Genomic DNA, 13902 nt, shown 5'->3' on the forward strand with positions numbered 1-13902 from the left:
TGTCTTTATATTATTGTTATTTATTAAAAGTTTAATTTATTGGTTTTAAATGTCATGTATAACTAAATATTGATGATTAGTTGTATTCCTTTATTAACCAGTAAAAAGAATATTTTTAATCATTTGGTCCAAATAATGTTATTTAAATGTTAAAATGCTTATTAAATTTATCCTAAAACAGGTGTATTCAGAATGTCAATTTAAGAAACAAAAAATTTCCAGGACCTGAAGTTTCCTGTCAGAGGCAGCATCAGGTAAAGATGTGACGCGCTTCAGTGCTTTTTCCTGTCTAAAACCTTTTCATGGCTCAGTTATGTTCAACTCAGGTTATACTTAAGACTTTGTACTCTCAGCTGTGGCAGGAGTACAGTCAGTGTATGTGGTTGACAGCAAAATAAAAGAGTGTCACTCCTAAGAGTTAAATTCAAATGTGTTTGCGCATGTTGCGCCTAAAGATGTTTCTCCTTCCTTCCCAATAATCTGTCAACGCGCTGTGACATGAGGAAGTTAGCGGTTACTGTCAATGAACAACTAATATTCACAAGAAGTGACCTCACAGTATTTCTGTACATAATGTAGTCATATTTTAAAGTTATGAATAATGCATTTTTAAGATACACACTAAAATATAAAAGGTTTGGGTCAAATTTGTCAATGCTTTTAAAAGTATTGTATGCTCACCAAGGTTGCATTTATTTGATTCAAAATATTGAGTTCAGAGTTACCGTAAAAACAGTAATACGGTGCAATATTATCAAAATTTAAAATAACTTTTATATTGTTATTTCTTTTAAAATGTAATTTATTAATACTTTAGTCACATGATCCTTTAGAAATTATTCTAATAAGCTGATTTGCTGCTCAAAAAAAGTAACAAAAGTAGCTTTTTGTACTTCTTTTCTGTCATTTTTGGTCAATTTAATGCAGCAGTTAACAAAAGGATAAAAATATATTAAAACTTAATATTAATATAAAAAATAAATAATAACCCCAAAAGTTGTATACAAATCTGGCAACTAAATAAACAGATTTAGTTCAATAAAATGCAAATAGTGTGCTAACATCAACAATTAAACTTAATGGACCAAAAAAACATGCTTCATTTCCTTTACTTACCAGCTTTCATGAGATTCATTTATGAAGTGAAACAGGAGATTTTAATTTTGCCAAATGGACTAAATACAGACATGCGTCATTCGAACACTTTTGTAATTCACGTCAGCGTGGACTGAACAGGCAACTCAAATTTCTCCCAACCATGACCAAATATTCCATGAGTCTGTTATACTGGAAAGATCTGAGAAATAAAACCAGCGGCCTTCCAGAAGTCACAAGCAAAGCTAAACTGAAACTGGCAAAGAAATCGCCTACACTGCGAAAATGATTGCTACATATGCCATTTTTTTGTTTATTGTTGTCATGCTTTTTACATTTTTCATAACAAGTAAGGCCGTGTTCAATCATAACTGATGTACGGTGATCAGTGCATACTGTTCCTCACAGCTAAGTCAAAGATCATCAGCTGAGTGCTGAGAAACTCGTCATTATTTTATAGTCCTAAGCAAACACACTATGTTGACTAAAGGGGTGTAATATTCTGTCACACATCCTGGTGTCAACGGTCATAATCACAAGACTGGAACATAGGAAGCTGATTGGCATACATACTCAAGTAAAGATGCTCAGGTAAAATACTTGAGAATAATGGCAAATGGACAATTTCGAAAAGGACCATATGATTTAGAGTCTTTTGAATCTGTTTGGTAGCTTTGTGTGAGGAAGAGCATGTAACAGACGTCATAAAGTTGGATATATGCTTCAATGTGAGAATATTCCAGTTTGGTTAAACAGCTTCTTTCATCACTACAGAGTCTGAAGAGGTGAAGAGGATAACCTGGATATGCATGGCAGGATCTCACAGTTGTTCTTGATTAATGCATTAACATGTGGTCTGGAGGTATGCTTGGCTGCTGGGACCATCTACATCCCACCTATGCTGCTGGAGGCAGGGGTGGAAGAACGATTCATGACCATGGTACTGGGTAAGTTCTTTTTTAAGAGGTCAGTGATGTGGCCTAATTATTAAATATCTGGACTAAAAACAAACAAACATTTTGAAGGTGCTGGAATGACTTATCGTGAGCTCAAAGGCTTTGAAATGGCGGGCACGTGTAGAAATATGCGATTTGCGCAAAGACTGAGAATGCTTCTGCGTTCATAGGCTGCTATAATATCAGAAATATGTAAAATATGGGTTGTCAAACACAGATGACAAATTCCTTTAAGGACATATATACATGTTACTGACATGACGCAAAAAGGTGTGTCACCGTGTTTCCAAAAGCGTTATTCACGCTATTCAACGCTCCTTGAACCTGACGCAAAAAACAAAAACAAAACATAACATAGCGACCCATGCGTTGTTCGATTCACGAACAGATGACTCTAATGAGCCGGTTCTTTTGATTTGAACCAGACTGGCAAATCCGTCTGATGAATCTTTTACTGAGTGAACTAAAATGAATCAAATCCGCCAGACTGGTTACTGAAACATGTGACGCATTTTAACATGGAAACTGTTCCATTCCGTCATGATTGCGTAACCTACATCAAGTTCACATATTTATGGTTATTGTCTCTACGTCAATGCATCGTCACTTTTATCTCTTGGAGTTTTAAGTTTTAATCTCTTGGAGTTTTTTTTTTTTTTTTCTATACAGCTGTATGTATCATTTTAAAAACATTATAACACTATGTCGTTTTTTTTTCAGTAATTAATTATAGTACTCCATAATTAAAAATAAATAAAATTATTCAGTAATTTAATATATTGTAATGAAATTTAAAAAAAATTTTTTTTTTTACTGTATTGTAAAACATTTTTACAGAAGAAAAATAGTGCCATACAATAAACATTTAGAAGAAACTCACATCCAGAGTGAATTTACATTTGATGTTTAATGTTTTTTTTTTTTATTGTTATTTCAGCTGTGGGACCTGTCCTGGGGCTGATCGTTGTGCCTCTAATTGGTTCGGCGAGTGATAGCTTGAGAAGTAAATATGGTCGCAGACGTCCCTTCATATGGGTGTTGTGCATGGGTGTCCTGCTCAGTCTCCTGATCATCCCGCAGACGTCCACCCTCGTCACCCTGCTCACAAAACAACAGCGGCACTGGCTGGAGGTCCCGCTGCTGGTCCTTGCCATTTCTTTGATGGAATTTTGTGGTCAGGCCTGCTTCACACCTTTGGAGGCCTTGGTTTCTGACCTCTTTCCTGGAGAAGAGGAGAGTCGCAAGGCTTTCTCCGTCTACTCCCTCATGCTCAGTCTGGGCGGATGCATTGGCTACCTGCTGCCCGCAGTTGACTGGACCACTTCAGAAACCGTGGTCTACTTGGGTGGACAAGAGGCCTTCATCTACTTTGTTCTGACCTTCATTTTTCTCGCCTGTTTGATGGGTATGGCCTTCATCTCTGAGGAGCAGACAGGACGGCTGGGGGAAGCTGAGGTTTGCAGAAGGCATGAAAACTTGAAGACTTGCTGGTGCCCTTGTGTGGCATTCCCCAGATTTCTATTTTTGCGAAGGACGTTCTCTAGTCTCCTTTCTGTGGTTCCCCGACTCTACTTGCTGTGCAGTCGCATGCCAAAAGTCATTGCAAGGCTGTTTGTCGCTGAGTTGTGCAGTTGGATGGCACTTATGTCCTTTATGCTCTTCTACACGGACTTTGTTGGAGAGGGATTATATAATGGGGTTCCCAGTGATGAGCCAGGCTCCCCGGGAAGGATACGCTATGATGAAGGTGCAGGTTTATCTGTAATATATACAGAAAAAATAAATCTAAAAAATACTTAAAACAAGATACATTTACATGAGAAGCAACACTGCACCGTTTTAAGAGAATGACAAAAGACAAAAAGGTACAAAAGCTGTCACTGGGGCAGTACTCTTTAGGGGTAAAAAAGGTACAAAAGAGATGTAACCTAACCCTTTTGAAAAGGTACACACCAGTGACAGCTTTTGTACCTTTTTTCCCTAAAAGAGTGTATATTAAATAAGAGTGTATTTTGACTTACTGCACATTTTTTCTTCACTTGTTTTACATTTAAACAAAAAAAGTTGGAAAAAATCACTACCAGTGCAGTAAAACAAAATGTGTTTATATTCAAGATGAGACAAAACTCACAGTTAATATATTTCAGTTAGTGTTAGCATGTTGCTGAGCTAATAAAAGTAAATATATTCATAACACACACACACACACACACACACACACACACACACACACACACACACACACACACACACACACAAGTTTGTTTCTGTTTTTTTTGTGTGATTTGTGTAGACTTCTGTTACTTTTATACTGACCAAACAATATTTTCTATCCCCTAACCCTAAACCCACCCCTTACAGAAAACATGTTTGCATTGTTACACTTTCAGGTAAACATCATTTACTACTTTTATTAATTTACTATTTTTAATCATTACAGGCCGGTCCCCACAATGTCAAAAAATTCAGGTTTTACTATCCTTTTGGGGATAGTACATTGTCCCCACAATGTAGCATAAAAAATTACACACACACACACACACACACACACATTTTTATTAGTATTTATAAAGTATTAATATAATAATATTACTTTTAATAACTATAGATCTAGATAATTTATTACAATGAAGTATTATTAATATACATATATTACTATATATACTATAGTAATAGTTTATATGTGGAATCTAAATATGTTGATGTTGTTTTTATGGTACTCCAGGTGTGCGAATGGCCAGCCTGGGTCTTTTCCTCCAGTGTGTGACCTCCGTGATCTTCTCATTGCTTATGGAGCGTATGGTGTTGTGTATTGGAGTCAGAAAGCTGTACCTGAGCAGCGTGATTCTGCTGGCTGTGAGTACAGCGATTATGACCATATCCCACAACATTATACTAGTCACCATCATGGCCGCTGCTACAGGATACACCTTCTGCACCCTGCAGATTCTGCCATACACGCTCACATGCCTGTACCACTCAAATACACAGGTAATGACTCCAAACAAAACATCATGCATTTGTATAACTTCCACGTTAATATTTTTATCCTAACCAGCTGCACTTCTCAATTTCTAGGTGTTTTTCTCCACCGAGAGGCGCAAAATTCCTCTCAGGGAGGAAGATCTGATGTTAATCAGATCAGAGATGCCATCCTCGACTAAGCAGAAAAAAACTAATGGGTGCGTCAATGGGTATCCAGGTACAATACCCTTCCAGAGCAATATAAAAAGCTCACAATCACTTGATCTGCATGTGTCTATCGCCTTGGACCCACAACCTTCAGCCCTCAGAGGCATGGGCACAGACATCGCCATTTTAGACAGTGCCTACCTGCTATCTCAGGTGGTGCCATCCCTCTTTATGGGCTCCATCGTGCAGCTCTTCCAGAGTGTGACTGCATACATGGTCTGTGCGTCTCTGTTGAGTCTGGTGGCTGTGTACTTCTCCAGTAAGATCATCTTTGAGAAAGCAGATATTGACACGAGATGACTGAGATGTAAGCAACAGACTCTGGATAGTGACAAAAACTATAAAGGGCAGCTGGTTCTGTTTTGTATTTTTGAAAAGAGAGCTATGTGCAATTGAATGCATACAGGTAATTTATTAGAAAAAAAACATGCTGTATATATTCAGCAAACAATATATGGACATATATTTACATTATTTAAGCCTTAAATTATTTGACAGAACTAGTGTTACGTAACCTGTGGCTTACAATATTATATTTGCAATATTGCACAATTGTGTACCTATTAAGGAGAGCAATTACACAAGTAACAATGAAGTATTAGATGACTTGGGTGTATTGAAGTACAGAAATGTAAACATGCTGAATGTTTAAAGTGAAGATGATTAAGAGTTTGGGGTTTTGGATATTGTGACACAACCCTTATGATTTAGATCTTAATGATTTATTTTATTTAATAACACATGTTTGAGTTGGCAGACACATAACTCTATGCATAGCATTTAATTTAAAAATAATTTGTGTATATTTAGGTACTTTTTTGTTTTGGTTCTAAGATATAGCACCTTAATGTAAAAGATAAAAGCCATTTGCAATATATTAATTAAAATAAAATCTAATAAACTTATACTGCATTTTATAAACGAGGTCTGGCTATGTAAGGACTAGCATAATAAAATTTTTAGCCATATCTGGCCACCTCTTGACTTATGATGGGTGGCATCAGGCAGTTCTTTATCAACTACTGCCATCTAGTGTCTCTATAGCAGCTGCTTTCATTTTTTTTTTTTTTTAGTCAACAGACATATTTCCCCACATTTGCTCCATCATTCATTCATTTCTCTTATATTTCCATGTTTTTCTTTCTTTTTCCCTTTCTTTCAATTATTGTTTTTGGACCAATTTATTAATCATAATAAAGAAATAAATAGACTTTATGAATCAACTTGATTTTGTATTTTTTGTTTGTGACAATATGAATAAATAAATAATTAAACAAACATAATAACACAAATAAATAAATAAATAAAAAGCAAAGGACAAGTAGGTAGCAGTACTGTACATAGCAATATTTTCATGATTTTATGATAACTATATTTTTTTATTATAAAATGTATCATTTAACTTAAAAACATTTCATCAAAATGTTCTTGAAATAATTTGGATGTTGCATTTTCGATTCTTTTGTTATTATTATTTTATATTATAATTATGGATGCATTTAAAGCTGTTTTATTTTTATGGTTCTGGAACATAATTCGGGTTTGAATGGGCTAAATATTTTGCTTGTAAATGCTGCATGCAAAACAATCAAGAAATTCATCAAGACCTGGGGTGTATTCCAGAAAGCCGGGTTAACTTACCGTGAACTAAACCCTGAACTCTCGGTTGATTAACCCCAAACCTTGCTTACTCGAGGTATGTGGTTCCAAAAATGCTTATTAGTGCTTCCTCATTAACATATCAAAAAAAAAAAAAAAAATTATATATATATATATATATATATATATATATATATATATATATATATATTATATATATATATATATATATATATATATATATATATATAATAAGCTATATTACATATTGTAATATTATATAATGCTGTGCGCTATCTGTCACGCCCACTGAAGGCTCGCTGAAGTGAACTAACCCTGGAACACAGGTTAAGTTCAGAGAGTGAGTTGCTATGACTACTAACATACCCTGAAAGTTACCTCCATTTTTGGAACCGAAAGTTGAGGGTTATCCACTTACTTACTCTTAAACATACCCGGGTATGTCACATAACCTGCTTTCTGGAATACCCCCCTGATTATTTATTTATTATTATTATATATTTTTGCTTTCGTTGGATGTTTTTCATATTCTTATAAATAATTCATGACTCCTTTTTACTCTAACCAATGACGTACCTCGTTTTGGGGCGAGCCCCCGCCACGCAACCAATCAGAAGCGAGGAATCGGATCCGTGCCCTCGAGTGCGTTGCGACGCGTGTCATGTGACAGGCCTCTGTGAGAAATGCCAACATGGAACCGTGGCAAGGACGATGTTCTTCCCAATAATAACATTGAAAGGGACATCTGGATTCATCCTATGTCATACACCCACAATCCGGACGTTTCAATCCATATTTACACGAGGTAAAGAGGCATGCGTAGATCGTTTTACGTTCGATGAAGCAAACCGAAGTCGATTTTTAAACAGAGGGTCAGATTCGATCTAAATGACCCCACTTTGTTGAAGTTGACACCTGTTTCTGGGAGGGTTGTGGACGTGTTGTGTAAAAGCTGTAGTATTGCTCGGCTGTGTGTTGAGAGCATGTGTGCAGGCCTGTGTTCCTGCCCTGCTGACGCACTTTTGTGAAACACATGTCTAGTGCCTCGCGTGTGTGTGTGTGTGCGCGCGCGCTGTAGTTAAGCATCGGTGCAGTGTTTATGCAAGTTTGATTATGTCGTTTCTCTTGTAATTGGTTTAGTGTGCATCGTGATTTATGTTGTGATGATGATTTGTGTTGTGATGGTGTTTTGAACAGCCCCTCCTCTTTCTCTCTAGCCCATAAACCTCGGCACGCGTTGTAATGATGAGCATGGGCTCATGTAAATATTTATATATATATATATAATATATAATATGACTTTAATGAGCCATTTTGTAACCAGGTGAATTTTATTAATTTTATTAGATGTATGAATTAAGTTACAAATCAAAAATTGTCCAAACAGTTTTCGTTCATGCTGGAGAAAAATAAAAATAAAAAATAATATATATATATATATATATATATATATATATATATATATATATATATATATATATATTATATATATATATATAGCTTTATTGTTTTTAATCCTACTTTTTGGTGAAATGTTGAATACCTCTCAAGTATATGAGTAATTTTTTCACTCAATAATATATATATATATATATATATATATATATATATATATATATATATATGTATATATATATATACATACATACACACACACACACACACACACACACACACACACACACACACACACACACGCACACACACACACAGTTCTTCTCTTATGACTTTTTGGAATGAAATGTGACCTGGAAATATGTTTGCTTTTTTGTTAGTGCGTTTAAAGTGTTCACATACTTTGCTTATCCCCAATATGTAATTTCTGTCTTCTTTTTTTGTCGCAGTGTTTTCAAATCGTGGCAATACCTTCGGCCTTCCACTGATCTGCACACCAACAAATGGTCTCCATAAGTGACAAAGCGGTGGCCCCTTCTAATGAATCGTTTGCGGACCATGCCTTGGCCACCTTGCCCTTCGTGGAAGTGGGCAGCAGTGAGAGCAGCGAGAGGGGCAGCTCCATCTCATGCTCCAGTCCCGAAACCGGAGACGCTGGAGCTCAACTCAGCTACAGCCCAGGGGAGGAAGACGAGGATGATGGGCCGCTGCAGATCTTTTTAGACTCCACTGAGGAGATGCTGACTCAGCCACCCAAGCTGCCTGATTTTATACCCCAGCTCTCCAGCACCTTCTCTCCAACCCTGGAGGACATTGAGGAGTTCTTGATGGAGAAGATGGAGCTTCTGAGTGATGCTCCTCTGAGTCCGGAGGAAAAGTCAAAGGAGGATGTGCCTCCATTACAGCCATCTTCCCCCGGTGACACAGAGCCGAAATCCAGCCCCACCACAGCATGTCCTGCCGCTCAGAGTGTTAACACCACGGCTAATGCCGCACCGGTGCTCGTCGGTGCACCGTTTGTGCTTCAATTACAACCTCTCCAGCTAAGCCACACCCTCCCACAGCCAGACGCCCAATCGGGTGTGGCCAACGGGCTTCGAGTGGCCCACCTGGTGCTCGGTGTCCAAGGGGCACAGAACATTACCCTTCTTTCACCGCAGGTGCCCTCAGCAACTCTCCTCCCCATTGTGGGCGAGGCCGTCAACCAAGACCAAAAGTATGTGAAGATCGCTCCCCTGCCTATTGCCGTCAGGGCGGTCGGAATAGTGGGCACAGGCCTGGTCAAAGCCATCCCTCCACGTCCATCCAGGACCTCCACGGAAACCTTGCGGGTACATAAATGCTCTCACCCCGGGTGCGAGAAGATGTACACCAAGAGCAGCCACCTGAAGGCTCATTTCCGCAGACACACGGGAGAGAAACCCTATCTGTGCAGCTGGCCAGACTGTGGGTGGAGGTGAGCACTGAAACTGGACTTTTATTCATGAAAATAATCAACATGAAAGTGAGATGTCTGTCAGTGACGATAACCGCATTGAAACTGATCCTGCTTGCTCCTGTAATAGTCAAGTCACAAGATCTCGTATAGCCTTTTGTACAACACAGATCGTTTCAAAGCAGTAATAAATAAGAAAGAGTATTAAAGTTGCAAAGTTCTTCAGTTATGAAATGAAATGAATACAATTTCAGCAGCTCTAAAAAGACAAGACATTCAGCTCAATGCAGTTCAATGATGATAGTTCAATAACATTGTGAATGTTGCAAAGTTCATTAGTTATGAAGCTAATTCAGTTCAACTATAAATATAATTCATCTAATTGTGTAAAATTCATTGGTGCACAAAAAATATTTCTTCATAATCTTTTCATAAAAATCTGCTCCATCTCTGAAACCACTTTTCTGGTTGGCTGATGTCATCTAGGCCATACAAGCTGTTGTTAATGCCTAGTAACATTGGATTGAGCAAGATTTTTAGAAGATGTCTCTTATGCCCACCAAGGCTGAATTTGTTTGATCAAAAACATGGTAAAAACAGTCATATTGTGAAATATTACAATTCAAAATAAAATAACTGTTTTCTTTTAAAATGTCATTTATTGCTGTGATGCAAAGCTGAATTTTCAGCATCATTACTCTAGTCTTCAGTGTCACATGATCCTTCAGAAATCATTCTAATATGCTGATTTGCTAATTTTTTAAGATTTATTATTATTGTCTTTGTTGTAAAATCAGTTAATATTTTTGTAGAAACCTGATACATTTTTTTTTTTTCAGGATTCTTTGAATAATAGAAAGTTCAAAAAGAACAGCATTTATTTGAAATAGAAATCTTTTGTGACATTATAAATGCACTTTGGATCAATTTAAAGTGTCCTTGCTGAATTGAGGTATTCATTTCTTTCCAAATATTTTTAGAACAGAAGTGTGGTTCATAAAGAATAAGGAAAAAAAGCAATGATTGTCTAGAAATATCTCTTTGTGAGAGCAATTTCTATAAAATTATTCTTTAAAAATGGTTAAATCTCGTGAGAGCAAGTCGTGGAAATGTATTAGTGTACTAGTGTGGGAACCTTGTAAATAGGTTGTGGGCTGTTAAACATCAAATCCTGTAACGGGGGCTTGATTTAATGATTTTTTTCCAGAGTTGTGAGCTGATGTGTATGTCCTGCTGTGTTTTGTGCTTTAAAGGTTCTCTCGCTCTGATGAGCTGTCCCGCCACCGGCGGTCTCACTCGGGAGTCAAGCCTTATGAGTGCACAATGTGCGACAAAAAGTTCGCCAGGAGCGACCACCTGTCCAAACACACCAAGGTGCACCGCGGTCCTCGTGCCGGCAGACTAGTCAGGGCAAACGTCTGATCCACCGGACAAACCTGGAGTGTGATTCCTGGAGTCTGAGAGGGAAAGCTATGATATCTAAAGGGGCTCACAAGCTGTAACCCTCCGCCTTCATTTTTGTCTCTGTTTCCTCGTTTATCCAGATGTTTGTTTATCTTGGTGCTACAGTCAGCTGATTGGAAACTCAGGGATGTGATTGTTAAGCTCAAAGCAGATTTCTGGCTTTTTTGGAGGGCTGAAGTAAAGCTCACAGTCGATTTCATCACGTTTCGTCCTTCGCTGGTGTAAAGCTACAGGTTGAGCTGCAACAGCTTTCGAGATCTAGTCTTATTGCCTTTAAACCCGAGGTTGCAGGAAGTCTGGAGATCTAAAAGGCAATATGGAGTATAATTTGAAGAAACATATTTCATGTACAGTTTGTGAATATTGTGTTAAAGATCTAACCAGGTGAAAATATGCAAGGAAAACAGTATTTTGATCGGCTCTAGCACGTTAACTGAAGCAAGAATGCGGCAGAATTTCCCTTAAATTAAGACAATATGCACTACGATTTAGGCTATGCTATTATGCATTATCAAACATGGCCTCTGTCAGGGTGAATCTGAAGAAAAATGCAATGTTTAGTCCTATTTTATCCAAAAAAAATAAGTAAAACAAAAAAATTTCAAAAAAGAAAATATTTTCATGAAATTGTTTGTATTACTCTTATGTTTAATTCTCAAAATAACCAGTGGCCATGCAAAAACCTCTAATTTTTATTATTGCAATGCAAAAACATCTCATTCTCATTTTAAAAAAAAATAGTAATTTAATTACTGTATTACTCAAAGAAATATATATTTAATTTGTAAAGTACAATTGTAATAGTACACTACGAAAGTATCAGTTATTAAAATTAATTTATACAGATTTCTATTATCAAAACAAAAAATGATAACGGTTACAGTCATGAGAATGAGGTTTTTTGCAATTGTCATTAAAACAATGTCACACTATATATATATATATATATATATATATATATATATATATATATATATATATATATATATATATATATATATATATATATATATTAAAAAAACATTATTTTATTGGATTTAATTATTTTATTTTGACATTTCTGTATGAGATTCATCTTACTAAATTACCCTTCTGAAGTATAGCTCTTTTAAAAGGAATTCTTAAGTAATGCAAAATTAGGTCCGATGCAGGTATTTGTGACATGTCACAGTGTTTTAAAACATTGAAGTTTTTTCTTAATTCAAATGTTTTAGTCCCCGCCCCTCCCCCCTCGCGCAAACCCAATCGCGTTGAAATATCCGGAATGTCTCGGCCCAATCACATCCCTGCGCCAGCTGAAAGGTATTTATGCATCAAGTTGCTTTCCATGTTTTTCTCTCGTGCCTCATCTCTCTCAGTCCGTTGAGAGCGTATGCCAAACCGGGCTCCACGGGGCCGTGGATAACATCACTACATGTATGGATGAACTTATGTACTGTAAAACATATATAAGCTAGAAACAATTTTCTCTTCGGTCTGTAATCAAACAAAGAGAATTGTTTCCTTTATGTCATCGTAATGTGCTTTGCATTAGATAAATGCATTTTTTTCTACTTCGTGCCGTCAAGGTTGATAAGCTAAATCGCTGAAGACAGGTGTTACTGTTCACAAAAACTGGCAGCTGATCGCTTCCTGTTGAAATGAAGCTATCTGGACATCATTTTACCGATACGTCATTGAAGGCTTCAACTCTGTTATTAATGGGACTGTGCTTGAGTTTCTTTTTTTGAGAAGGTCATGTTAATCTTCCACATGGAGTGAATTTCCTTGACATCATCTTGCCTTTTTAACATCTGGTCTTAACTACTTTATGCATTGTTACCCCCCCCCACCCCCGCTCTACTTAGTAGCTCATGTAGGCTTTCATGAATTATCAGGTGCTCTACATACTTAGTATCTGGACTTATCAATGCTCTAAAATTTATAGCAGTTTCTGAATGCTCACGTAGGTACATCATTTTTAATATCGCACAGAGAGCGTCCTGATTTACAGTGTTTTTTTGACTAGTACTGTCATGTAAGATCTTCTTTTTCTTGTTCTCTCTTATTCGAAGAGAGATGTCTGTTTTTTGGGGGTTTTATAACATTATCATCCTTGATTTTTCTGCCACCACCTTCATCCCAATAAAAGCGTTAAATTATTTCCTTTACCTACAACTTCACGTTAATGCATTAACGGTTTTCATTTTCACAGACCATCCGACTATAGCTGCTCTCATACCATATAGCTGGTCAAATTTAGGTTATATTTTTGAAAAACTGGAAAATGCTTTTTTTCTATGTAAGAAAATAAAGTTTAAAAAAAAAAAAAAAAAACTTTGGGAAAAGCTGTGATATGTGACCTAAGGTTTAAAGTCTAATTTAAAGGAAAGTTCTGGGTTAAATTCAAGTTAAATCTTGAACTGAGATACTAACCAAGTCTGTGCAAATTCTAACCAATATTTTAACTCCTGTAACGATGATGTGGAGGTAAACCGGGTGACTTTCTTTTTTTCTAACAGTGTATGAAAAGCATTGTTCAACGTTTTAGTATTATTTAAATACTATTATTATTTTGAGTTTTTATTTTTTATTTTAGTTTAATTTTAAACTATAGATGCTTTTGTCATTCTTATTAGTTTTTTTTTTGTTTTGTATTTCTACTTTTTGTTCATTTCGAAATTGGTTACATTTCAAATTTTAATTTAGGCTTTTAATTTTCATTTCATGTCATTTTTTTGTTTAAATATTTCTATTTTTTTCATT

At 36.4% G+C, this 13902-nt stretch overlaps 2 protein-coding genes and 1 long non-coding RNA gene across 3 annotated transcripts in view; 2 read left to right on the forward strand and 1 right to left on the reverse strand.

Annotated features, from left to right (window-relative positions):
• The window catches only part of LOC109083963 (solute carrier family 45 member 3-like), a 6968-nt gene extending 505 nt beyond the window's left edge, over window positions 1–6463 (forward strand). The window contains exons 2-6 of the mRNA XM_042733762.1: window positions 182–254; window positions 1870–2042; window positions 2989–3798; window positions 4777–5042; window positions 5130–6463. Of these exons, the coding sequence (XP_042589696.1) occupies window positions 1901–2042; window positions 2989–3798; window positions 4777–5042; window positions 5130–5543 (1632 nt within the window). The 5' untranslated portion in view covers window positions 182–254; window positions 1870–1900 and the 3' untranslated portion in view covers window positions 5544–6463. The remainder of the gene's footprint in view (window positions 1–181; window positions 255–1869; window positions 2043–2988; window positions 3799–4776; window positions 5043–5129) is intronic.
• LOC109084191 lies at window positions 3679–7578 on the reverse strand. The gene is made up of 3 exons (XR_002016724.2): window positions 7440–7578; window positions 5385–5512; window positions 3679–3810 (listed from the first exon to the last, which is right to left on the reverse strand). It is a non-coding gene; the product is annotated as an uncharacterized LOC109084191 (long non-coding RNA).
• Window positions 7531–13319, forward strand: LOC109084028 (Krueppel-like factor 15). The gene is made up of 3 exons (XM_019098752.2): window positions 7531–7668; window positions 8708–9714; window positions 10947–13319. The coding sequence occupies exons 2-3, from the start codon at window positions 8762–8764 to the stop codon at window positions 11113–11115; spliced, it is 1122 nt and encodes a 373-aa protein (XP_018954297.1). The 5' UTR covers window positions 7531–7668; window positions 8708–8761; the 3' UTR covers window positions 11116–13319.
• The last annotated feature ends 583 nt before the right edge of the window (window positions 13320–13902 follow it).

The sequence above is a fragment of the Cyprinus carpio genome, chromosome B11 (assembly GCF_018340385.1).
Source record: "Cyprinus carpio isolate SPL01 chromosome B11, ASM1834038v1, whole genome shotgun sequence".
Taxonomy (NCBI): Eukaryota; Metazoa; Chordata; class Actinopteri; order Cypriniformes; family Cyprinidae; genus Cyprinus; species Cyprinus carpio.

Excerpts from the sequence above, each read along its gene's own strand:
- LOC109084028 (XM_019098752.2), top strand. The coding sequence starts at position 8,762 with ATGGTCTCCATAAGTGACAAAGCGGTGGCCCCTTCTAATGAATCGTTT. Across the intron at positions 9,715-10,946 it reads TGGCCAGACTGTGGGTGGAG|GTTCTCTCGCTCTGATGAGC; the intron begins GTGAGCACTGAA and ends TGTGCTTTAAAG.